Genomic DNA, 25,184 nt, shown 5'->3' with positions numbered 1-25,184 from the left:
TGATGAATTAAATTTAGATTAATACATCATCATGAATTAGATGATAATGATGACAAAAATAACATCAGCTGATGGTTATTTTTTTTCATTCGTTCAACATGATACGGTGAGAACTTTTTCTGTATGAAGCACTTCTGGGTGCTGGAGGTACCGAGGTGAGCAAGAGGTAGTCCCTGGACAGACAGTCTTAAGGCAACTAAACAAAGAAATAAATCAAATTATTCCAGATGACGGGAAGTACTATGGTGAAAAAGAAACAAGAGATCTGATGGACAGTGAGTGGGGAGGGGGAGGCTACATTAAGTCAGGGGAGGGGTCAGGAAGGGCCTGTCTCAGGAGGCGACACTGGAGCTGAGACCTGGAGGAAGCGGAGGAACCAGTCATGCAAACAGAGGTCCTAGAATAGCAAACTCGAAGTCCTGAGGTGGGAACAGTCTCAGATGTGTTAGTGTTGTTGCCACTCTTGATGTTGTGTTGTTCTGGGGAGACAAAGAGGAATGCCTGGCTGGGGAGCATCATGAGATAAAGATGGAGGAGGTGATGTCAGTCCTCTAGGGCCTTGTAAGTCACAGTGAAGGTTTTGGATTGCTGTACTTTGTACCAGATAGATGCTCACTCTAGCTGCTTTGTGGAGAGTGAGTTGTTGGGGGGCAAGGCTGGAAATAGGGAAACCAGTGATGGGGTAGATGCATGTCTGCTGAGAGAGGGCAGGGCATGTGAGCCCAGCATCTGCTGAATGCTTAAATTTCACATCTCCTTTAATCTCCATGGCAACCCTGTGAGCTGCAGGTCTTTACTATACCCATTGTACAGATGAGAAAACTGAGGCTTTGGAGATGTTGAATAGCTTGCTCACAGTCATAGAGCCTTAACCCTAGCCCTAACCTTAGCTGATGTAAATGATAGAGCTGGGGTTCCAGCCCAGGCAGTCTGACTCCCGAGCCCATGTGATCCTGGGTCTTAACCATCAAAGGCCCTTTGAGTCCGAGGGCAGAGTGGGAAGGGCTCAGTCCTTCCTGAGATGCTGCCTCTTCGGATGGACCCCTTCAGAACCACCCCTCTCTGAGTTGCTTCCCTGAATCAGAGGGAAGCCCCCAGATCTGGGTCTGCCCAGGGTGCCAATGCAAGTGGGAAGGTATTCCTCCAGGTGCCATGAATTTTTTTTTATTTTTTAAAATACCTTTAATTGAGACATAATGAAGTGCAGTGTACTTGTGAAGTGCATTAATCTTACATGTACAGATAAACGAGTTTTTCATATGAAGACAACCATGGAACCACCACCTGGATCAAGAAAGAGAACCTCTCTCACCTACCTGCGTGTGTGCTCAGTCACTTCGGTCGTGTTTGACTCTTTGTGACCCCATGGACTGTAGCCCACTAGGCTCCTCTGTCCATGGGATTCTCCAGGCAAGAGTGCTGGAGTGGGTTTCCATGCCTTCCTGTGGGATCTTCCCAACCCAGGGATCGAACTTGGGTCTCTTATGTCTTCTGCATTGGCAGGTGGGTTCTTTATCACTAGCGCCACCTGGGAAGCCCTCTCACCTACATCCAGGACAATTTTGAAGGGTACAGTTTATGCCCCAAGCACAGCACGTCTCTGCCCTGTACCAGGTTTTTCTAAGATCTCCTACCTCCCCAAGGAAGGAAGACTCACTGGAAACTCCAAGTGACCTCCCAGATCCTAGGCAGGGGTCCTTCAGGGCAGAGCAGCACCAAAGCCCTTGTCAACAGACCAAGAAGTGAAGAGGGCGGCTTGGTGAAGACCCAGGTCTCTAGAATGATGGTGATTTAAAAGCGACTCATGTAAGCATTTTCATGCATATCTCATCTCTTGGCAGTGGGTAAGACAGGAGGTCTCCAGTCTTATTACAAAGAAGCCTCAGTTTCACCATCCGCAAATTGGGGGGATGGGGAGCTGTGAACCTGATGAAGCTGAGTTTCCTGCAAACTCAGCAACCCTAAGATTCTCAGGGTCAAGAGGAAGTGACAAGTCCACCCAGACAACATTTTCTTCCGCCAAACGAAAAAGCAACTGCTCAGATTCCTCTCTCACCTCCTCAAAATCTGACACTGGAGAAGTATCATATGCTTATCGTCCTTCTCCAGGGAGGAGTCTCTTCAGAGGACAATTTGTTATTTACAAGTTGCTTTGGTGTCAAAGAGACTGGGGTTTGAATTCTGGCTCTATCACTTACTAGCTGAGTGACACTGGGCAAGTCACTTCACCTCTCTGAACCTCAATTTCCTCATCTGTAGATGGAGATGGAAATGGCCCTTACCACAAAGATCTCTGTAAGGATTCAGTGAAATGATGAGAGGAAAGTGCGTGGTGGGTGCCTGGAGGATTCTAGGTGACCTCGAGGTTAAACCCCAAGTTCAAGTGCTTGGCATCTAGTCTGTTAAATACCCCGCAGCCACCACCTACAATTGCTACATTAATATGCCTCCATTCCTCTTAGGTTAATATATGTATTATTTATAGGGCTTTATTATGTGCTCAGAGGGCTCCCCTGAGAAATATAATTGTGCATTGGGAGGCAAATTTGAATAATATTTACAATTAATTTCCATCAATAAAGCAACACACCAAGGCCTCTGTGCAGCTGAAATGAGCTCTGGGTTGGTTTCCGACTAACCACTCCCCAGAGAAAGCTTGGGCAGCTTTTAACTATCTGTGGAGTAGTCCGCTTCTCTCAGGCTCCACCTTGGCTCCCACAGTCCAGGCACCAGGGCATTCACCTGGATGTGGTAGCAGCCTCCGGCTTCCCCTCCTGCCCCTCTCTAACTAGTCCTCCAGAGCAGCCCTAGGCATCAGGCATCCTTTAATCCTTTTTTGGGGGTTGGGGGTCGCACCACGTGGCATATGAGATTTTAGTTCCAGACCAGGGATGGAACCCACACCCCTGCATTGGAAGCACCAAGTCGTAACTACTGGAACCCCAGGGAGGTCCCAAACATCCTTTTAATAGATGGATCTGAGTCACCCCTTTACATATGGCTTCCCCTTCCCACCCCCCAGTCCCACAGTCTGGCCCTGCCTCCTCTCCATCCTACCTGGCCGATGCTCATTGTACTCACTTGGCTGCATCCCTTACCCCCTTTTCAATCCCCCAAAGTCACCCTGTCCCTCCCACATCAGTGCCATTTCCTCCACCTGCAGCACCCTCTCCAGCACCTCCCCACTGGGTCAGTGCCTATCCATGCTTCAAATCTCAGGAGTCTCTTCCCCGGGGGCTCAGCAGTAGCCAATGCAGGAGACGTGGGTTCGATCCCTGGGTGGGGAAGATCCCCCGGAAGGAGAAATGGCAACCCACACTCCAGTATTCTTTCCTGAAGAATTCCCACAGAGGAGCCTGGCAGATTACAGTCCATGGGGTCAAAAAGAGTCAGACATGACTGAGCACACATGTACCACCCTGGGGAAGTTTCTTGGCCTTGGCCAGGGTCACATCTGTCTATAATATGTGGGTGACCCTTACTATGACTGTTTTCTGTTTGGGGTATTTTTTTTTTAATTGGCTGGCACCGCTGTCCAATGAATGAGCTAAGAGGATGGAGACTGTGTCTGTCCTGACCATGCCCACACCCCTAGTGTTGACCCCAAGGCCCAGCAAAGAGGGGTATTAGGCAGATGCTTGTGGAGCAGGTGAACGGGTGGACTTACACACAGATGCTTATGGAAATGGATGGGTGCATGAAAGGATGGCTGGATGAATGTGCAGATGAGAATGTCTGTCCTTGGGTGGGCCAATGCACGGACTTGCAAGGAGTCCTAGTTTGTAGTCCCCTTTCTGCCGCGGCTGGCTGTGTTGTCTTGGGTAAGCCACTACCTGTCTTGTATCCTTGGTGCTTAGAAAAATCACATGAGTGGAGGGAATTTTTTCAAGATACGGATTTCTTGTGGTCCAAAATTTGGGAAATGGGAGATTGGGAGTTGCAGGAGTTCTCTTGCCATCTCACAACATAGCTGTGCAACTCTGGACAGCACACTTCACCTCTCTGAGCCTCAGCTGGCATTCCATGAGGTGGGTGGGGGAGGCAAGGGGCAGGACCCTCCAGCAATGAGAGTCCTCACGCTTGCTTCGGTCTGTTTATTCAAGAGAAACATTGTCTTCAGAGAGGAAGCAAGCAAATCCCCTACTGAATTATTTCGCAGTTGGACGAGCTGCCTCCCGATTCCCCCTTGTCCTGGATAGCAGCCCCAGCAGCAGCTCTCCAAAGCCAGAGTACCAAAGCATGTCAGGGAAGAAAGAATGAGAGGAAGGCCAGGACCAGGAGCTGGGAAACCACTGATCACACCATCCAAACTAACACATCTCCTTTTGCAGATTTCTCCAAGGGCAGCTCTTGCAACCTCAGCTCCCTCCTCTGTGAAACGGGGAGGACTTGGTGGGGATGAGCCTGAATGGCCCTCAAGGCTCTCATGATTGGATTCTCTCTTCTCCCATCCATCCGGGGCTCTGCTCTCCAGGCTGACCCTGGGGTCCAGCTTAAGGCAAACTCCTCCCTCTGCCAGCGCCCGGGTCTGACTCCCTTTCTGAGACCCTCCCTCCTTGTTCCTCTTCCTTCTCTCTCCCTCCCCCTCCCTCTCCATCCTCCCAAAAGCTGAAGAAGCTGGGAACTCTCTTCGGGCAGTGGACCCAGTTCCATTTACTACTATGTGACTCTCATCAAGTGGGGTCCACAGGCCAAACCTCCTTTTCCGCATCCCCAACTCGGGTCTGATGGTCCTCTTCTCACAGGGTCGTTTTTGAGGCTTTGATGAGATTCTGGGCCGGATACATGGTAGATGTTTAATAAATGCCAGATCCCTTTTCTTCATCATTGTTCTCCTTCTCACTTCTCTCCTCCCTCCCTCTCCCCCTGCCCTCAAACAGCATCTTCTCTTTTGGTCCCTCTGCCCACAGCCCCGTGCCCCCTCCACCCCGCCCCTCCCCACCTAGGAGGCAACGCTGCAGGACCCATTGGCGGGTCCTGGCCCCGGAGGGAGGGCTCTCGGGCGCACAGCGCCGTGTTAGCCGCCTGTGGAGTAATTCAGGTGAACGTGCTGTGTGAAACACAGGGCCTTTGAGCGTGCGACCCGGGGGGACCCTCAGAAGAAGCTGTAGGGACAAGACTGAAAAGGTTGTCACAGCTGCACTTAAGCATTTGACGGTCAGAACAGGAAGACTGGTGGGGCAGCCAGAAAGAGTGAGGCCTGGCTCCAAGGAGGAAAACAGCTGGTTTTCATTTTGCTCCTGTTCATCAGCTTTTCCAAAGACAAAATGATTTCCTGGCTCCCCCGGCCTGGGCTGGCCTGCACGCAGCCCAAAAGGAACAAGAAACTGAGCCCTGGCAAATAGTGTGGTCCTCCCCAAGTGGCTTGTGACTGCCTCTGGGGCCTGGAACCCCCCTCACTCCATCTCATGCCCTGGATTCTTCACCTGTGAAGTTGGGTGGGTGGGGGGTGGGTGACAGGGGCCTCTGGGCAATATTGAAAGCTCCCTTCGCTCAAGCTAAGTTCAGACTGCTTGAAGCAACTGGAGGCCCCCAGTAGGGTCAACTCAGAGCTGCCTTTCACAAGCACAATGACCCAACAGAGTGAAGGAACAGTTTGTCTCTAAATGAGGTACGATTCCAAACAGCCCGTGGCCTCGGGAACTCGCCCGGCGCCGTGTAGACGTTACATCTGTTCATTGCATCTTGTTGGAGAAGTGGCTTCACAACAAAGAAACTTGGAAGAGAATGGAATACAGACACTCGGAGGCCAAAAGGTCCTCCCTCCAGGCCTCCCTCCCCGCCGTCCTCCCTGGAGAGCTGGGTGGGGTGGGGCGGGGTGGTGGGGAGCGGTGTGTGTGGACACAAGAGGTGGGAGCCAGGGTGGGTGGGTGTGGATGGGTACCAAGGGAGCTGGGAGCCAAGTACATTTTCTCTGCCACTTTGGATCAGTTTTGAAAACTATTTGCATAGCTGCCTTTAAAGCCCTTAAGATGTTAACATGAATCTGCTGAGGGATATGCATATATGAATGCTCAAAACCCTAAGCCTCTGCGGCCTTCTTTGAGCCAGACAGACCTAGGTTCAAGTCCAGACTCCTAACAGAGACCAGCTGGGCATCCTTGGGCCCCAGAAGCCTCATGCATAAAAGGGAAGTGTAATTGTACCTAATTCGGGCCTGGCTGCCATGAGGGATAAATGAGATACACATGTAAAGTGCTTAACATAGACGTGCTAAATAAATGTAGGTTACCAGGACAGTGTAGAATATTCTCCGCAGAGGCATTCTCCATGACAGAACAGCTCTGTTCTTTTCTGGAGATTCTGCCCCGCGGCTGGCTGTGTGACGCTGGGTAACTTCCCCAATCTGAGCATCACTTTGTCATTTGTAAGTGGGATGCTGACAGTACAGCACAGCCGCAGAAAAGACAGTGTGACTGCCCACAGGAGGAGTCCTGGGCCCAGGGCACCACCACCTCCTGCTGGGCCCGCCCCACCCCCCCACCCCCAGGCCCTGCATCTCAGGAGCACAGTCCAAAGAGCCAGGCTCCAGATTCTGCTTCTGGAGGGACTGAGCCCTCGGAGGCATCTTTAGTCCTTGAGGTGCTCCCAGGTTGCTTCCTGCATCTGATTTTGGGCTAGCCTCCAGCAAGGCTCTGAGGAAGTTGAGAAAGAAGAGATCCCACCCCCCACCCCCTACCCACCATCCACCCCCTGCCCCGGAGCATCACCAGCCAGTCAGTGGATCAGGAAAGAGGGAGGAATTGCTGTGATGGAGTGAGTAGGGGGTTGCCCACCTCAAACCAGCCCCAGGGGAACAAATACAAAGTGAGGACAGGGCTTGGGCAAGGTGCTGGCAGTATGACCCCACCCTCAACACAACATTGCCCTGGAGGGTTCTAGGGTGAGCTGTTTCCTGTCACACGCCCTCTGAAAGGTCTTTTCTTTCTCCATTCCTTCCCCCACAAGACCCAAGTAGCCCTGTAGCAGCTGTAGCCCTGCTTCTCTTGCCCCTGTTAAAAAGCCCCATGCCCTCCTCAGGACCTGTTGTCTATCTTTCCAGCTGATCTGAAAGTCAAATGCATGGTCCCAGGAGTTTCTGTGCTCATATGTCACCTTCTCTTCCCAGGTGACCTGGAAAAGGTGTGTACATTCCAACACACCCTAGACCCGAAGAATGGCTTCAGAGCAGGATTTCTGGCCAGCTATTAATATAGGGCTCTGTGGCGAAGCGTGATCTACATCACACTGGCTTGGCTCTGATCTCCTCTCCTCACACCAGAAATGGACCTTGCAAACTGTTTGTGTCATGCCTGGAAAGTGCTCAGGTAGGTAACTGAATCCCTCTGTCTTATGCCCATCCTAGTTCATGGCAGTGCTTTAGAAAATTTTCCCTTTTTTCCTTTGTGTTGGTCAAGGCAAGTCTCCGAAGATGTACAGGATACTGGTCCAAGCCTGAGCACTGCAGCATGCTGTGCCCACCACGCCCCTGGAGGAAAGGCATTCCAAACCCTGGATTCCCAGCTCAAAAACACTGCTCAGCCCCACGTAAAATACAGTGGGCATCTGTGTGTTGCCCAAGAGGTTCCTGTTGTGGTGTCCAGAAGGCATAGCTTTGAGTCTCCAAGGTTGGGAGTGTCCACTGTGGGGGGTGTGGGTAGGGTTCCTGCCATGGTCTCAAGAAGCTGTAGCTTTGAGCCTCCTCCAAGGTTGGGAGCATCCACTGGGGGATTTCCGGGCGAGGCTCAGAGCATGCCAGTCTCCCTCTCGTTCATGGATGACATCTTGGTAAAGCTCCTGTGACTGGGGTAGGAGGAATGGCCTGTGTCCTCACTTAGGGCATTGACCAGACGGGAGAAGAGGGCCACCCTGAACTTCTTGAAGTCCTGACCCATGAAGACGTACAGAATGGGGTTCATGCAGCTGTTGGCGATGGCGATGGCAGTGGCCAGGGGCACGCCCAGGCTGAAGACGGAGGGAGGCACGGAGCCACGACGGAGCTCCAGGAGGTAGAAGGCGTGGTAGGGGCACCAGCAGAGGAAGAAGGTGACAATGATGGTCAGGATGATCTTGAAGGGCTTCTTGGTCTTGGCCAGGCGGCTGCGCTGCAGCTTGTAGACGATGGTGAGGTAGCAGGCGGTGGTGATGAGACCCGGCACCAGGAAGCCACAGAGGAAGCGCGTGATGGTCACCACCTTGTGCCGGCTGGAGCCCACCGGGTCCACCTGGGGGTGAGCCGGCCACGGCGAAGAGACGGCGGCCGACAGGCTGAAGTTGTTAAAGCAGGATATCTTCCCGTGCAGGCGGGCCGTGTCCCGGAAGACGAGGGACGGGGAACTCAAGAAAAAAGCCAGGACCCAGATGACCAGGCAGGCCGTGTAAGCAAGCCGGACGCTGCGGTGGTTCTGGGACCAGACGGGGAGGAGCACGGAGACGCAGCGGTCGAAGCTGATGACGGTCAGCAGGAAGACGCTGGTGAACATGTTGTGGATGAGCAGGAAGTTGCTGATCTTGCACATGGCCGTCCCGAACACCCAGTGGTAGTCCAGGGCGGCGTAGGCGATGTGGACGGGGAGGAAGACGTTGAACAGGAAGTCGGCCACCGCCAGGTTGAGGAACCAGACGGTATTCACCGTCCTCTTCATCTTGCACGTGATCATGACGATCACCAAGCCGTTGCCCAGGATCCCGAGGAGGCAGATGATGCTGTAGACCGCCACCAGAAGGATCCTGACCACTCTGCCTTCCACGGGGGATAACTCCTCCAGAACCACGATGGGGTCCACGTCATCGGGGTAGTCCTCGTAGGAGGCGTTGTAATCCTCAGCCTCCATTCTCTGCCAGGGGAGACAGGGGGCGTGAGGGAACTTTGATTAGAACTGGCTTTAAAGGGTTTCCCTGGTGGCTCAGCAGCAATGAATCTGCCTGCCGATGCCAGAGACGTGGGTTCGATCGCAGATCGCGGAAGATTACACGTGCGGAGGAGCACCTAAGCCCGTTCACCACAACTATTGAGACTGTGCTCTAGAACCCGAGCGCTGCCACTACCGAGCCTGCAAGCCCTGGTTACTGAGGCCCGTGCGCCTGTGAGCCTGTGAGAAGCCACCACCACGAGAAACCTGTGCGCCAAAACAGGGAGGAGCTCCCACTCGCCGCAACTAGAGAAAAGCCCACACAGCAACGAAGACTCAGCACAGCCAAAATGAATAAATTCTAAAAAAACAAAGGGCTACTGGCGTTTGTTGGGGAGGAGTGAACAATAAACAAACAAAACCATTGTGCCTTTAAAGCACTGGGTGAAGCGTTTGGGTTGATGTGTGCACTGATTTATCTACCACAGGGAGCTATAACCAGCGAAATGTATAACTGGACTGAAGAGTTGACCACCACCAGCGAGACCAACAGTGTCCTCCCTGGCTTTGCTATTTTTGACAAACAGCTCGCAGGCACCTCCTATATACCGGGTACTATTCTAAACGGTTGATGTATGCAAAGTCCTTTCATCCTCATAACAACTCAGTGAAGTGGTTACAAACCCCATTTTACAGACGAGGAAACTGAGGCACAGAGAGCTTAAGTCACATGCCCAAGAGCACAAAGCTGGGAAGAGGCAGTCCATGAGTCAGGGCAGACGCTGACGCCACAGTGTTTTTGCTGCCTCTCTGGGACCCTCCCTTTTTCCTTTACAGTCTAATGGGAGACAAACACTCATCCAAAAATAAACAACCCTCAAATCGTGGAAAAATCGCAGTGATGCTAAGCGCAATGAAGGAGAGGTGCACGGCGCTCTGAACCTGACTCTGACCAGATTCCCAAACCCAGGGGACAGCTGCGCCAACAGTGCCCCTGCCTCGTCCTGGCCTCCCACTGCTGCCCTTTGGAGAGAGGAGTTCAGACCACAAGAGCCCCTCACCGTTTCACTGTTATGTCCAAAGCTCTCCAGTGCTGGTCCCTGGCCGGTCAGCCCCCGCACACAGCTGGAAACACCTGCAGGGCAGAACAAGGCACAGCAGTTGGCTCTCAATCTAAGAACCAGAGGTCTGGGTGGACCCAGCTCCAGAGACAGAATGTACCAGTTACTCCCGCTTTACGGAGGAAGCAGAGGCTCAGAGACGCTTAGAGGCAGGCCCAGGGTTACCCAGATGGCAAGTGGTGAAGTCTCATGAACTCAGATCAACAGCTAGACCCTTCATCCCAACCCCCATCTCCCCCCTACCCCCCCACCCCAGCACATCTGGTCAGCCTGCTGACTGTGTGACCTTCCCCTTCCTTACCCTTACCTTGGAAGTAATAGCGTTATCACTACTGGCATTTGTTGGGGAGGCACGAACAACAAACAAAAAAACACTGCACCTTTAAAACACTGGGTACAGTGTTTGGGTTGATGTGCCCATTGATTTATCTATCACAAGGAACTACAACCAATAAAATGTTTAACTAGATGTAGGCATCAGAGCCAACCCAAACCAGGGCAGAAACTGCAGACCAGCAGAGTCAATGGGCTTGAGGCCTCTGACCTGCAACTCTGAGCTTCCTTGTGGCCGCATCAGAAAGGGAAATGTGATCCGTGGTAGAACTTCATTTATGGACATGGGGGAAGCAGCTTAGGGGGTAGTGTTGTTCCCTCACCCTGGATTCTCCAGGGCATTTCTCACTGGGCAGGGGCTTCGCTGAAGGGCACGTGACAGAGGCAGCGGGTAGTGTCACTGTCCAGGGCTGATACAGCATCCCAGGGGTGATTTCCCACTGGTGGCTGCTTGTGGGGGCCTTGAAGGCAAGGGAAAGGGGAACTCCATGGGAGGACCAAGAAGTGATGACAGTCTGGGCTCTCAGGATCCAAAGTGAAGGCTTGGAGAGCTCAGAGAAGTGGTACTGGGACTCTGAATTCCTCAGGCAAGCAGGGGGAACCCAAGAGAGTTTTCACTCGGGATCCTTGGAAGTCAGGCTCTGGAGTCAGATTTCCCAGCTGTGTGGCCTTGGGCAAGTTGCTTCATCTTTCTGAACCTCGGTTTTCTTACCTGGAAGCTACTGATATCCTTGCAAGGCTGTTGCAGAGCACAGGGGCATATAAGGAGCCCCAACGACCTGGCTCTTGAGAAACCTATATGCAGGTCAGGAAGCATCAGTTAGAACTGAACATGGAACAACAGACGTTCCAAATAGGAAAAGGAGTACATCAAGGCTGTATATTGTCACCCTGTTTATTTAACTTATATGCAGAGTACATCATGAGAAACCCTGGGATGGAAGAAGCACAAGCTGGAATCAAGATTGCCAGGAGAAATATCAATAACCTCAGATATGCAGATGACACCACCCTTATGGCAGAAAGTGAAGAGGAAATAAAAAGCCTCTTGATGAAAGTGAAAGTGGAGAGTGAAAAAGTTGGCTTAAAGCTCAACATTCAGCAAACAAAGATCATGGCATCCGGTCCCACCACTTCATGGGAAATAGATGGGGAAACAGTGGAAACAGTGTCAGACTTTATTTTTCTGGGCTCCAAAATCACTGCAGATGGTGATTGCAGCCATGAAATTAAAAGACGCTTGCTCCTTGGAAGGGAAGTTATGACCAACCTAGATAGCATATTCAAAAGCAGAGACATTACTTTGCCAACAAAGGTCTGTCTAGTCGAAGCTATAGTTTTTCCAATAGTCATGTATGGATGCAAGAATTGGACTATAAAGAAAGCTGAGCGCCAAAGAATTGATGCCTTTGAACTGTGGTGTTGGAGAAGACTCTTGAGAGTCCCTTGGACTGCAAGGAGATCCAACCAGTCCATCCTAAAGGAGATCAGTCCTGGGTGTTCATTGGAAGGACTGATGCTAAGGCTGAAACTCCAATACTTTGGCCACCTCATGTGAAGAGTTGACTCATTGGAAAAGACTCTGATGCTGGGAAGGATTGAGGGCAGGAGGAGAAGGGGACGACAGAGGATGAGATGGCTGGATGGCATCACCGACTCGATGGACATGAGTTTGGGTGATCTCAGGGAGTTGGTGATGGACAGGGAGGCCTGGCGTGCTGTGATTTATGGGGTCACAAAGAGTCAGACACGACTGAGCGACTGAACTGAACCCACTCCAATATCCTTGCCTGGAGAATCCCATGGACAGAGCTGCCTGGAGGGCTACAGTCCACAGGGTCACAAAGAGTTGGACACGACTGAAGGGACTGAGCACGCACACACGCACCCTCACACCCAGGTTGCTCTGACTCAGCCTGCTCTTCACCGCCTTGTTTTCCAGGAAGTGGGCACTCCTTCCTGTGTCTGTTCGCACCCTTGCTGATGCCCCAGGGACCCCAGCTCCACCCTCCCAGGACACCTCCTCTTTGCTGACCTTTCTTGGCTCCTCGAGGAACCTATGTCCCCAGTTTTCAGGATGATCTGAGGTCTAGGGCACAGCTGGGAATCGTTTGCCAAGCTGACATTGTCTATCACACTCCAGGTGGGCAGGTGAGTCTGGCCAGACTGTCCCTCTTTCTGCCCTCGGCTCCCCAGGAACCCAGGGAACAGACAAGCTGTCCTGGCTCTGCTCCCAGATTCCTCCTGTCATCTCCAACTTGTGCCCTTTGGGACCAGGGAGGAGGCGGCGGGGTTGGGGGGAGACTCCCTGTGTCACCCGAGCAAGTCGCCTCCCCATCTCTGAGCCTCAGTTGTGCCATCTGCAAAATGGGGCTGATAGAAACCCTGCCCTACCGACTTCTCAGGACCACCGGGAGGACGAGTTAAGGCCCTCCAGCTTGCCCCAGGCTCGGCGAGGACGACAGGGAAAGACCCAGGCAAATCAGGGTCAAAGTCCTGGGAGGTCTGAGAGCTCTGTTTTGTGAAAAGACAAAGCGTCCAGAAGTAAAGCAACTAAAACCTTTTTTTGGCCAACACCGCAACTTGCGGATCTTAGTTCCCTAATCGGAGATCAAACCTGGGCCCTTGGTATTAGGAGCGCAGAGTCCTAACCGCTGGACCATGAGGGAATCCCCTAAAACCTTTTTGACCAACATATTTGCTACACGGCACCTACCAAAAATCAGCATCACTCTCTTTAATTTCCTCTACAACTTCAGACTCAGCCCTGAAACCAGGCGCCTCTCTCCAGGAAGGTTTCTCTTGGTGTCCCCCCACCCTCGTGGAGTTCCCATCCCAAGGCCACCAGTATGAGGCCTTACACCAAGGCCACAGAAGTGGAGCCCACAACCAAGGTCACCTCTGAAACTGACTGAGCCCCCGCTGTAACCGTTGCCAGAAGCCCCCCTGATCATCACCAGCAGATTTCCTGACCCCATATTAGGCAAAAATGCCCACCCCTGTACTCACCCTATAGCACCCTGAGCAATCACCTAATGCCAGCTTTCCAGCAGGAATTTCCTTTGTCCTGAGGCTATAAAAATTGGCTACTAACCTACCGAAAGCGCTAGCTCTCGCTTGAGCCGGCCCGCTGTTCTCACGGTCAGCTCTCCCTGATCTGTCAGGAGGTCAGCCCGCTGTGCTCGCAGGACCCACGTTATCTCTGCTCTTTGTTCTTAATAAACTCACTCCCTGATGAAATGCTCTGTCTCTGGAAATTCTTTTCCAGACTGCCATGACAACCCCCATCCCTTGTAGTGGGTTAAATCTTCCCTTAAAAAAAAAAAAAGTTACATCCACCAGAACCTGTGAACATGACCTTATTTGGAAAAAGGATCTTTGCCGATATAATTGATGTAAGGATCCCAAGATGAGATCAGCTTGGGAGAAGCTGGCCTCTAACCCCTAAGACAAGTGTCCCCATAAGAGGAGATGACAGGAGATTTGACAGGGGAACAGAGAAGCCACGTGAAGAGGGAGGCAGAGACTGGAGGGATGTAGCCAGGAGCCGAGGGACACCCAGAGCCCCAGAACTGGGGGACACAGAAGGGACCCTCCCCAGAGCCTTCCAAGGAAGCCCAGCTTGAGACGGCTCGACTGCAGACTTCTGGCCTCCGGCGGCACAAGCGAGTGTGCATTTCAGTCGTTTTAAGGCGCCCAGTCTGCAGTAATCCATAATAGCAGCGCAGGACACTGACACACCCTCCGTTCAGGCTCCCAGGGCGCCTGGCTCCCTACTCCAGGGCCCATGGCATTTATATGCTTATTACTGGCTTTTACACACAGCATATGAAAAAGCAGAGATATCAGTTTGCCGACAAAGCTCTGTCTCTAGTCAAAGCTATGGTTTTTCCAGTAGTCAAGAATGGATGTGAGAGGTGGGCTATAAAGAAAGCTGAGCGCAGAAGGATTGATGCTTTCGAACTGTGGTGTTGGAGAAGACTCTTGAGAGTCCCTTGCACAGCAAGGAGATCCAACCAGTCCATCCTAAAGGAAATCAACCCTGAATATACATGGGAAGGACTGATGCTGAAGCTCCAATACTTTGGCCACCTGATGCGATGAGCCAACTCATTGGAAAAGACCCTGATGCTGGAAAAGATTGAGGGCAAGAGGAGAAGGGGGCGACAGAGCATGAGATGCTTGGATGGCCTCAGTGACTCAGTGGATGTGAATTTGAGTTAACTCAAGGGCTAGTGAAGGACAGGGAAGCCTGGTGTGCTGCAGTCCATGGGGTCGCAAAGAGTCGGACACGACTCAGCGACTGAACAAAACGACACACCTGACTGGACTGCAAGGTACCTGGGGGTGAGGATTGGTCTCATTCAGCTCTGTGTCCAGGTCAAGGAAGAAGGTGGGCACTAAGCAGGTCCACAGGATATTGCGACGTCCTCATGGTCTCCCCCTGTGTGTGTCGGCGTCCTAATCACCTTTTCATAGAAGGGCATCAGGCAGGTTGGGTTAAGCATCCCCCCAATGACCTCACTTTACGCTAATCACCACTTTAAAAGCCCTGTCTCCTATAGAGACCGGACATGTGGACACAGAGGGAGAAGAAGAGAGTGGGATGAACTGGGAGAGCAAAACAGGCATATACACACTATTGGGTGTAAAATAGCTGGCGGGAAGCTGTATAGCACGGGCAGCTCAGCTCAGTGCTCTGTGATGACCCAGAGCGGTGGGAGGGAGGCTTCAGAGGGAGGGATGGATGTATACATCCAGCGGATTCACCTCTCTGTGCAGCAGAAACTAACACAGCGTTGTAAATAACTATGCTGCTGCTGCTAAGTCGCTTCAGTCGTGTCCGACACTGTGTGACCCCATAGACGGCAGCCCACCACGCTCCCCTGTCCCTGGGACTCTCCAGGCAAGAACACTGGAGTGGGTTGCCATTTCCTTCTCCAATGCATGAAAGTGAAGTCGCTCAGTCGTGTCCGACTCCTGGCGACCCCATGGACTGCAGCCTACCAGGCTCCTCTGTCCATGGGATTTTCCAGGCAAGAGTACTGGAGTAGGTTGCCATTGCCTACTCCGGTAAAGTAACTATACTCCAATATAAAATATATTTTAAAAAAATAAAATTTTTTAAGCCCTGTCTCCAAATACAGTCATGGTCCCAAAGTACTGGGGGTTAGGACAGCAGCTTAGGAATTTGGGGGAGGAGGTGCGATTCCAGCCCACAACACCTCCACAGTTGCCCTCTACTGTTAGAACTTAACCTTGCTATTTGCTCTTCTTCCAGTTCGCTTCCTCTGCACTGGGACTGCCAGCTAGAATGTACACAGAGCATCTTCCTGCAAATCCAGAAAGACTGCAACCCCGGCAGAAAAAAATGGGCTAATGACCTAAACAGATAATGTACAGGAGGGAAGCCTTAAAGGAGGCGTTAGACAGACTGATGATCAAGGAGGTACAAATGAGAACCACCGAGAGGACTAGAAAGCTGGGATGGAGCCCGCGGGCTGGCAAAGGCTTCAGGCCACGCTGCGGGTGCCCGTAAGCCCCTGTGTGCCCCCCAGCCGCAGGAAGAATCGTGCTTCAGGATGCCTGTGTGCAGGATTGGTGGGTGGGGCGGGGGGCCAGGCATGCCTTATCTTGGATTCTCCAGGAGCAAACCTCACATCAGCCTTCCTGCAAACGTGATTATTAAGGAAGTGTTCCAGGAAACCCCAGTAAGTGACTGGAGAAGTAAGATTGGGAAAGGGAGGAGGTCGGTCAAGGGGGCAGCGCCAGGCAGAGGCCCAAGGAAGGTGGCCTTGGCTCAGGGCGGGGTCAGGAAACAATGGAGGTCACATTCCAGGAAGCTATTTATATCCCCCCATCCTGTCCTGCGAGGGGCACCGTCCCAGGCGCTGCCTGCCCACTGAGGGCAGTGCGCTGACAGAGCCACAGGTGCAGGCCATCAGGAAGCAAGAGCCTTGTGCGCTGTGACACCCAGGGATCCAGGGCTCTGGGCAGCGCACACAGGCATCTGCTGATGGCTGGAAGCTGGAGGCGGCTGACGTCCATCTGCTGTGGGAGAGGCGACGTGCGAAGAGGCAACGTGGGAAAGCCACAGAGCTAGGCAGCTGTTAGAGGCCGCAGATTAGCAAGTGTACATACAGTACGCCCTGCATCTTAAAACCACCTACCCAGATAGCACCTAAGCACACTGAAAACTCGCATCTGAAAGCGGCCGCACAGCAACACAAAAGCACAGGGCAGAGTAACAAGACACACTCTGAACAGACTAGAGTGCCTCCGCGGGAAGGCACAGCGAGGAGGAACGGGGGATAAAGGAAATGAAGGAACATCAGACAAGCACGGGGGTTTCCGGAGGCCAGATGAGGGTGGGGTGGAAGGGTGTCATTATGGCAGACTTCTCTCCCCTCCTGAGCTCCAGGAAAACACAGACCAAACAAGCACAACACCCCAAACCCCTGCCTGGGGCAGTGAGCAGCCTACGCCCAGGCTGAATCCCTCATGAAGCCACACTGGGCAGGGAGCGGCCCAGCAAGCGGCTTTGGCCCTGCCTGGGGCCTTGAGAGCCCCTCCGTGCCAGCCGCCTCCAGCAGGCCAGGGATGAACCCGGACCAGCCCACGAGAGGAATAGCATCAGCCCAGTCCAAGCTGGCTGTGAGGTGGCCGAGGCCCGATTCCTCCTGCCGGGGACCGGACGCAGCAGGCAGGAGACCTGCATGTATGGTCCTGCTCCCCCCACCAGCTGGACCAGACCCTTACTGGGGAAGTGGCTGTGGTGGGGTGAGGGGGCAGGGTGTTAGGCCATATCTAGTTCCTCCCACCACAGAGAGCAAAAACCTCAGGCAGATGTTTCTGGCTTCGTTTTTCTTAAACAAACACGTGTAGAGTCCTCACCAGATTCCAGGCATAGTTCTAAGCACTGTTACAGATGAGGAAACTGGCCCAGAGAGGTTAAGTAAGGTGCCCAAGGTCACACAGCTGGCTCAGCTCAGCAAGGTAGCTCCAGTTCCTCGAGAGGAAGCTCCGAGCCTGCTTCCTCCAACCCCCACTTCCAACCCCCACTCTCTTTCTTCGTCCACTGCTTCACCTCCCCAGAACATTCCAGAATCCTCCGGGGGTTGCCCTGGTGGGATCTCAAAAACCCCCACAGATTCGGGGTGTGCGTTCTACACACGGAGCAAGACGAGACTCCAGGTCCCCAGGGTTGTCCTCCGAGCCCCTCTGCCTCTAGGTAACGGCCCTAATGGAAGCGCATCACAGCCCAGGGGTCACATCCCACGTGCCCAGGAAAAGCCCTTCAGAGGCGGGGCTCGTGCATGCATCCATCCTTCAGGGACCTGTGGAGTCTCCTGCCCCCTGGCCCTGGAGGGGAGGCCAGGGTGCTGCGAGCACGGCTCTTCTCACCCGGAACCCCCGCCCCCGCCCCTGAAGCCTGCACGGCCACTGTCACCTGTCCAGATTTACCGAGGGGACGCCCTAGGCCAGGCACCAGTGGGCGAAGGGGGACTTGCCTGCAGTCACACACCTGGTTAGTGGCAGGGCAGGGAGTTGAACCCTGGTCCTTAGGAATCCCCCCAGCTCCTCCAGCTGCCACCCACTGGTCTGTGTGCCCTGGGCTCAGGGGACACCAGGGCTGAGAGGCATTTGGGCAGCAGGTGTGGCCTTCTGCTTCGTCTCCATCCCCTGCTAGAGTCTGCAGAGGGCTCGCTCCCTTTCTATCCAAATCTGGGTCTCTCCCTGCTGGTTCCTCAGTCACCCCGTCCTGGCCTGGCTCCTTCTGTCTCGCCTTGTGCTTTTCCGACTCTGTCTGCCCTGTCTCTGTGTCTCCCTCTCCCTGCTCTTGCTTCTCAGTGCAGTCTCCCTGCCTTCTGTCTCCCTGTCCCCTCCCTCTCCCCTCATCTTCCCTCCACCTGTCCCCCCCAGAGGCCCAGCCACCCCTCACCTGTGAGCATCACTCACCTGTGTGCCAAGAACACCTAAACCGACGGCTGCCCCTCTCCCAGCCTGCTGCCTCCACTGTTGCCTCTCCAGCCCGGTCTAAGCTTCCTCCGGCGGCCCCCGGCCCCAGGCCGAATGCAGGGGTTTGATCAGGGTCCGTGGGCGTGGGAGCCCAGCGGGGAAACTGGAAACCCTTCCCTCAGCATTTGGCCGGGCTCCTGTCCCCTCTCGCACCTCCCCCATGGCCCACCCCTACAGTCTGGGCTGGGCGGCCCTGGAAGCCTCTCCTCCAGCCTTCTCAGCCTCCCAAAGGCTCTTAGGAGCTGAGAGGGCCCCCAGAGGCATCCTGTTTTGTAGCTGGGAAAACGGGGGTCCGGGAGAGGAACTGAACCTCCCTAAGCCTCAAAGAAGAGGGCCTCAGCCTGTCTTGTGTGTGATGTATCCCAGAGCCTAGAAGTTTGCCTGGCGCCTGGAACATCTTCGCTGCTCCAAGCCCGTCCCCCCTTACGGCATAGATTTGCAAATGAAGGCATAGAGAGCTGAAGTGACTCTTACAGGCTCACACAGCCTTGCAGCATCATCCCAGGGTTTGAACCAAGGACTCTCTGACCCCCCAACCTTGGCTCTTTCTACTTGCCAAGACCACAGCCTCAGCGAGCAGGTTTGAACCATAATGGGACCTTGCAGGCATGATTCTCCCATCACAAATGTCTCTCCTTGGCAGTATCCACCCACCACCACCCAGGCCAGGCCCGCAGACTTTGGTCCTGTTATCTTGGCCTGCTGCCACAGTCCCCTGACTGGCCTCATCCTCCAGGGCAGAGCGAGGGGGTCTCCCAGCCCCCACAGACGGCTCTTGGAGATACCTCGGGGTTCCCATCCCTTGATCCGCAGGTCTGAGAGATGCAGGAACCGCGAAACCACATAGTGGCCGTGGCCGTTCCAGCCGCAGGACTGGCTGCCAGCACCCGGACAGAATTAGCCCTGTGTCGGGGGAAAATTTCCTCCCCGGTCCCACGCCCACACGCGGGAGCTCTGGCTGAGTCACTGCAGCGAGATGGAAGGAGCTGGCCCGCTAACAGGAGGCCCCGTTTTCTTTGGGTTTGGATGGGGCTGTGTTTAGATGGGCACGCTCTGCAGCGGTAGGCAAAAGCTTATGCCCTTGGACATGAGCGGTCCACTTGCCCAGAGGCCAGAGGCCCCAGGAAACCTCCAATGGCTGATGAGAGCACAGAAGCGGGAGACCCCCCAAATGTCCGCTGCACCACACGGCATCCCCCTTGTTAGAATGACCCATCCCTTCCCCGCAGTGTGCTCTGTCCCCCTGATCACTGCCCCCTGCTCTGTGCCCCCAGGCTGAGCTGTAGAAACACCGTCACTAGACTCCTTGCCCTCTGACCTCTAGCTGGGTTCATCCTTGAAGGCCCAGCTGGGGCTACAGGACAGGAAGAGGGCAAGTCAGGTGTCTATGGTCCCAGCGGCCTCCCTGCAGGGTCTCCATGAGTCAGTCCTGACTGCACAGCCTGGGTCCCAGGAACCAGTCCCTCCCCGACCTCCTGGCTAAAAGGGCAGGAGGGTGTCCTTGTATTCTCAGACCCGAAGTCCTGCCCATCCTTTATGCTTCTGATGAACATTTAGGCTAGGAAGGACTTAGAAAGGGTGGACAGCAAAACGCTCATCAAGACCCCGTGTGAGGGACTTCCCTTGTGGTCCAGCAGTGAAGAATCTGCCTTGCAATACAGGGGACACGGGTTTGATCCCTGGTCAGGGAATTAAGATCCACATGGCCAGGAGAGACTAAGCTCGCTCGTCACAACTCCTGAGCCCATGGGCCACAACAGGAGGGTCCGTGGGCCACAACTGGAGGGCCCTTGTGCCACAACAAAGATGTTGTATGATACAATTAAGACCTGACGCAGTCAAACAAATCATTTTTTTTAAGTCCCCATTAAAAAAGACCCCGTTCGAGTGGGTCATCCATTTCCCTCTGAGACTCTGACCCAGAGTCCAGACTCTCAACACGCCCCCTCAAGACATCCCCATGTCTGTTTTCCTAAACAGCTCACAAATCCGCCCATCGTTTCTGCCCACCTGGCCGACTGCTAGAGACCCCCCAACCAGCATGCCGCTTCCACTCTGGTTTCATTTTCTGCCTCTCAGCTGGAGCGATCCTGTCAAAATGCAAGCCGCATCACAGCTCTCCCCGACTTGAAAGCCCTCGGCGGCTCCCGCTTTGTTCTTTATCCTTGTTGCTTAGTCGCTAAGTCATGTCAAACTCTTTGCCACCCATGGACTGTACGTAGTCCGCCTCTCTCCTCTGTCCGTGAGACTTCCCAGGCAAGAATACTGAAGTGGGTTTCCATTTCCTTCCTCCAGGGGGTCTTCCCCACCGAGGGATCAGCCTGCATCTCCTGGGTCTCCTGCATCTCCTGGGTCTCCTGCATTGGCAAGCGGATTCTTTACCACTAGTGCCACCTGGGCAGTGCTATTTTTTTCTGCAGACCTAACAGCTATTTCAGTCACGCAAGGCCCCCAGCAGGAGCGCGTGGATGTATGTCTCTCCTTCCAGGCCAGAAAGCCACTCCGGCCCCGACCATGGGTCCTGTGCACAAACTCAATGTGTTCTCCTGGACACTCAGCTTCCGTCCAAAGCTGTTGGGGAAATAGCCTGAGTCTCTCCCCTGGAAACACTGTCCCAGCCCCTGGAGGTGGCCTATACACAAGCTTTCTCCCGTGTTTGGAACCCCTGGACTGGGAGGCGCGGCACCCCATTCGCTTAATCCCCTGAAGCCTTGAGTCCATTCATGTAAATAATCCCTGAGCTGTGCACACAGCGTGCGTATCTGGAAGGCAGCAGGCACAGGGGTGTTTGTGTGAACCGAGCAGGATGTGGTTGGAGGAGGCTGACAGCGGTGGTCGCCTTCTCCCCGAGCCAGGAGCTGGCCATGGCCATACCCTCAGGGTCCTGCTCACAGCGTGGGCTTGGAGCCCAGACACTGAGCGGCCCTGGGCGCTCTGGGAGTTTCCTGCCCCTGCCCCTGCTAGATCCAGGCCAGCACAGGCTACCTTTGGTCCTGCATCTAACACAGCTCCAGAGCAAGACTTCTTCTCCGAGTACCTTGAGACACGTGGAAGGAGGCAGGCGAGGGCCCAGTCCCCATCAACAGCGCCCCCACCTACTATGGGGGAGAGGGGCAAGGAAGCCGGGCATCGGCCTCATCTGCCCCCACTGTCCTTCTTTGCTGCCCCTCCCTTTCTGCTGCTTCAAAAGCCTCACCAGGCCCTTGGAAGTCACCCCAGAGACCCAGCTGGATGTGCTGGTAAAGAGTCTTGGACCCTCAAACGCCAGGGTTAAATATTATTCATAATAGTCACCAAAGTATCAATATTTTATTGAGCACCTACCATGTGTGAATCTTCCCTGTAGCTCAGATGGTAAAGCATCTGCCTACAATGCAGGAGACCTGGGTTCAATCCCTGGGTCAGGAAGATCCTCTGGAGAAGGGAAAGGCAATCCACCCCGGTATTCTTGCCTGGAGAATCCCATGGACAGAGGAGCCTGGTAGGCTAAATTTCGTGGGGTCACAAAGAGTTGGACACGACTGAACAGCTAACACTGCTATTGTATGTGCCAGGACACTGAGAAGCACCTTATGTGCATCATCTCACACAAACCCAGGGGGAGGGAGGTGGTTACTATGGCCATTTTAGAGCTGTGGAAGCTGAGGCCAGAGAGGTTAAGAGTCTTACTCAAGGTCACGTGGCCAGCAAGAGGCAGAGGTAGGACTTGAACCCAGATTAAGAACCCCAAGGCTCTCTCTTTTATACCTTACAAGATCTACTTGGCAAATGTCTTTAGATAAATCTCTGACCTTTTGGGGGCTTGGTTTCCCCAACTATAAAACAAGGAGGTTGGAGTTGATGGCGTCAAAGGCTCTCTTCCAGCTTTAAAATATGCTGTGGTTGAATGGACCAAGGGTCTGTCCCCAGCCTTGTGCCAGTAAAAAGACAGCATGGCTTGGCTCCATGCTGTGTGACCTCAGACAAGTTGCTTTACCTCTCTGAGCTATCACAAGGTTCCCAATAAAAAGTTCCTTTTCAGAAAATCCAAGGGGCTGGATGAAGCAATCTCTGTGGACCCCCTTGCAGATCTAAGATCTCTGGACCAGAAGTTCAAGGTGAAGTTACAAGCTTCTGCACCATCAAGACCTCGAGTCTGGGGTTCTTGCAGATTGTGATGATGTGGTCTCAGACTATCCCCCCAGCCCCTTCCCAGCTGCACAGTGGCTAAGAGCCCGTACTTGGGAGTCAGACAGACCAGGTTTAAAGGCCCTTCCTCGTTCAGTGACCATGGACACACCCCCTCTCTTCGAGTCTCAGTGTCCTCATCAATAAGACCGGGCTGATATTACCACCTCCTTCCTAAGGTTACTGTGAAATGAAATGATGATGTGAATGGTACCTGGCACACAGCAGGTGCTCAGCAAATGTTTGTGTAGAGAAAGCAGGTGGTGACATGTCTGTGAGAGCCAGCAGCCTCACTGTTCGGTGGAGGAGAGAAAGCCAGGCTGAATATCCAGATTCGGAACCAAAGGAAAGAGCTGTGTTTTCCAGGAAACCCACGGGGCTCGAAAGTGAGCCCGGATGGGGTCTGGAAGCCGAGGAAGGCTGGGAGCCAGCCAGCGGTCGCTCCCAGGCTTCTCCACCCAGACCAGATGCCGCCTAGGGCCGGATGAGGAGACCATGGCTCCTGCCATGCCCGCCCCCTCTCAGCTCCGTTTCCCTTCCCGGTATACCCACATCCTCCACCAGAGCCTCTGAAAAGCATTTCTCAGCTTGAGTGTAGTCCCTCAGTTAAAACAAGCTTTGTCCCACCTCTGTCGACCTGGGGAGTTAAGGATAACAAGGAGCTGGCCCGGGCTATGTGGCCCATTCTCCAATCTCCCATTTCCAACCTGGGACCTAGAGACACTGAAGATGAAGGGAAATGACCCATATGAAGGACGTAGCCAAACACCCAGCCCCCCGTAGGGTCTCAAATGATGTTTGATTCCCCCTAATGCCCATTTAACAGATGAGAACACTGAGATTCAAACAAGTTTCATGGTCTTTCCCAAAGTTACCTGGAAAGTGAGCAATTGTTGTTCCGTCGCTCAGTCATGTCTGACTCTTTGCGACTCCATGGACTGCAGCATGCCAGGCTTCCCTGTGTTTACCATCTCCTGCAGCTTGCTCAAACTCATGTCCATTGAGTCAATGATTCCGTACGACCATCTCGTCCTCTGTTGCCCCCTTCTCCTCCTGCCCTCAGTCCTTCCCCGCATCAGGGTCTTTTCTAACGAGTCAACTCTTCGCATCAGGTGGCCAAAGTATGGGAGCTTCAGCTTCAGCGTGGTATAATCAGGATCTCCAGGCTGGACTTCAGGATTCTCTTCTCCTGGTTGTCCCTGGAATCGTGTTCTGTATCACTTAGAACCAGGTTTCAACTCCAGCTCCAACACTTAGAGGCTGTGTAACCTCTCTGAGTCTCAGGCCCTCATCCACAGCTTCTTTCTCTGGGAGTTGTGAGGATTCGATAAAACCAGGCTGGTGAAATGCTTGGCATCCTGCCTGCCCTGATCATGGCTGCCAACACTATTCATGTTAGTAGTTATTAATTTTATGGGAAAGAGGATTCACCTCGCAGTGATGAAATTGGAAAACACATTCCCACTCTCTCAGTGGGGTCCATTATTTTAGAGTCCGAGGGGAATTTGGCAGGGTGTGGCCTTCTCTGGAACTCTGGAGGCAGGATCAGAGGTCAGGGAAAGTTTCAGCCACTCAGTCCTATCTGACTCTTTGCGACCTCATGGACTGTAGCCTGCCAGGCTCCTCTGCCCATGGGGATTCTCCAGGCAAGAATACTGGAGTGGGTTCCCATGCCCTCCTCCAGGGGATCTTCCCAACCCAGGGATCGAACCCAGGTCTCCTGCCTTGCAGGCAGATTCTTTGCCATCTGAGCCACTAGGGATGTCAGGAAATGTTGGGTTAAACTGGAGATGCCGAGAGGCTGCAGCATCCGATCCTGGACCCTCTCCCGGCCTGCTCCCATATCCCATCTGCTTGTCCCTGAACAGCCCTGAGGCCCCGGCACATCTGGCCATCAGCAGCCCCTCCCGGGCTCCTTGCTGGCTGCCCAAAGGCCCCATTTGCTCCAGGCCATCTTGTTCCGGAGACTTCCTGCCTCTGGCCTGGAATGTTCTCCTCCACTGGCCCTGTCACAGAAGGAAGTGTGCGCAGCATGGGCCCAGGGGCTTCAGGAGTGCGGTTTGGCACCTTTGTCTGGGAGAGGTCAGAAAACAGAAGCCCGATTGGAGAGGGAGGAAGGGGGAGGGAAGGCAGGGCGGGGTCCCTTCCAGACAGGCTGACTCAAACCCTCCGGGAGGCTGAGAAACTTCCGACAAGATGGCCTTGATGTTGGGCTAACGGAAAGCTTGGAAGGCCAAGGATTCTTCCCTCAAGTTCTCTGATCCTCCTTTCTTCCTTCCTCCATCCTTTCAAGAATTATTTATTAAATGCCTATTGTGTCATAGGCCCAGGGGTTACATCAGGGAACAAAACAGACACGCGGCTTCCCTGGAGGGGCTGGCATTCTCGAAAGTGTGGATCGTAAGAAAGGAGACAAAAAGTCTGGAGTCAGACTGCCTGGGTTTGAATCCCTGCCCTGACACTCACCAGCTGTGCGACTGTGGGCAAGTCACCACACCTCTCTGGGCCTCGGTTTCCTCATCTGAAAAATGGGGGTGATAGCTCTTCCCTCCCAGGGTTGCTCCAGGGATTAAATGAGTTTACGCTGGGCATGTTCAGAAGCTGGTCTGGTTTGTTGGAAGCACTATGTAAATGCTGGGAAAATGAAATGAATATAACAGGTGGTGACATACGCTGTGAACTAAAATATAAAGAGGAGTGGGGCATAGAGATG

The 25,184-nt window shown here is 53.6% G+C and overlaps 1 protein-coding gene and 1 pseudogene across 8 annotated transcripts in view; both read right to left on the bottom strand.

Moving 5' to 3' along the window:
- Positions 1-4,782: 4,782 nt before the first annotated feature.
- LOC147355657 (uncharacterized) lies at positions 4,783-6,568 on the bottom strand (annotated as a pseudogene).
- Positions 6,569-6,725: 157 nt separating this feature from the next.
- The window catches only part of CMKLR1 (chemerin chemokine-like receptor 1), a 42,164-nt gene continuing 23,705 nt past the window's right edge, over positions 6,726-25,184 (bottom strand). For 3 of the 8 annotated variants that reach the window (XM_086348489.1, XM_086348487.1, XM_086348486.1), the window contains 2 exons: positions 9,893-9,966; positions 6,726-8,816 (listed from right to left, as the gene is read on the bottom strand). In XM_086348489.1, the coding sequence (XP_086204615.1) occupies positions 7,725-8,813 (1,089 nt within the window). In that variant the 5' untranslated portion in view covers positions 8,814-8,816; positions 9,893-9,966 and the 3' untranslated portion in view covers positions 6,726-7,724. Of the gene's footprint in view, positions 8,817-9,892; positions 9,967-10,997; positions 11,081-18,244; positions 18,361-19,089; positions 19,189-23,346; positions 24,424-25,184 lie in introns of those variants that run through there. The other 5 variants (XM_086348491.1, XM_086348490.1, XM_086348492.1 and 2 more) reach the window with 5 other exon arrangements.

The sequence above is a fragment of the Bos grunniens genome, chromosome 17, assembly GCF_055505025.1.
Source record: "Bos grunniens cultivar Pamir isolate PY7600 chromosome 17, Bosgru_T2T1.0, whole genome shotgun sequence".
Taxonomy (NCBI): Eukaryota; Metazoa; Chordata; class Mammalia; order Artiodactyla; family Bovidae; genus Bos; species Bos grunniens.
Note: the sequence above shows the minus strand (reverse complement) of the source record. Positions and strands in the feature narration are given on the sequence as shown.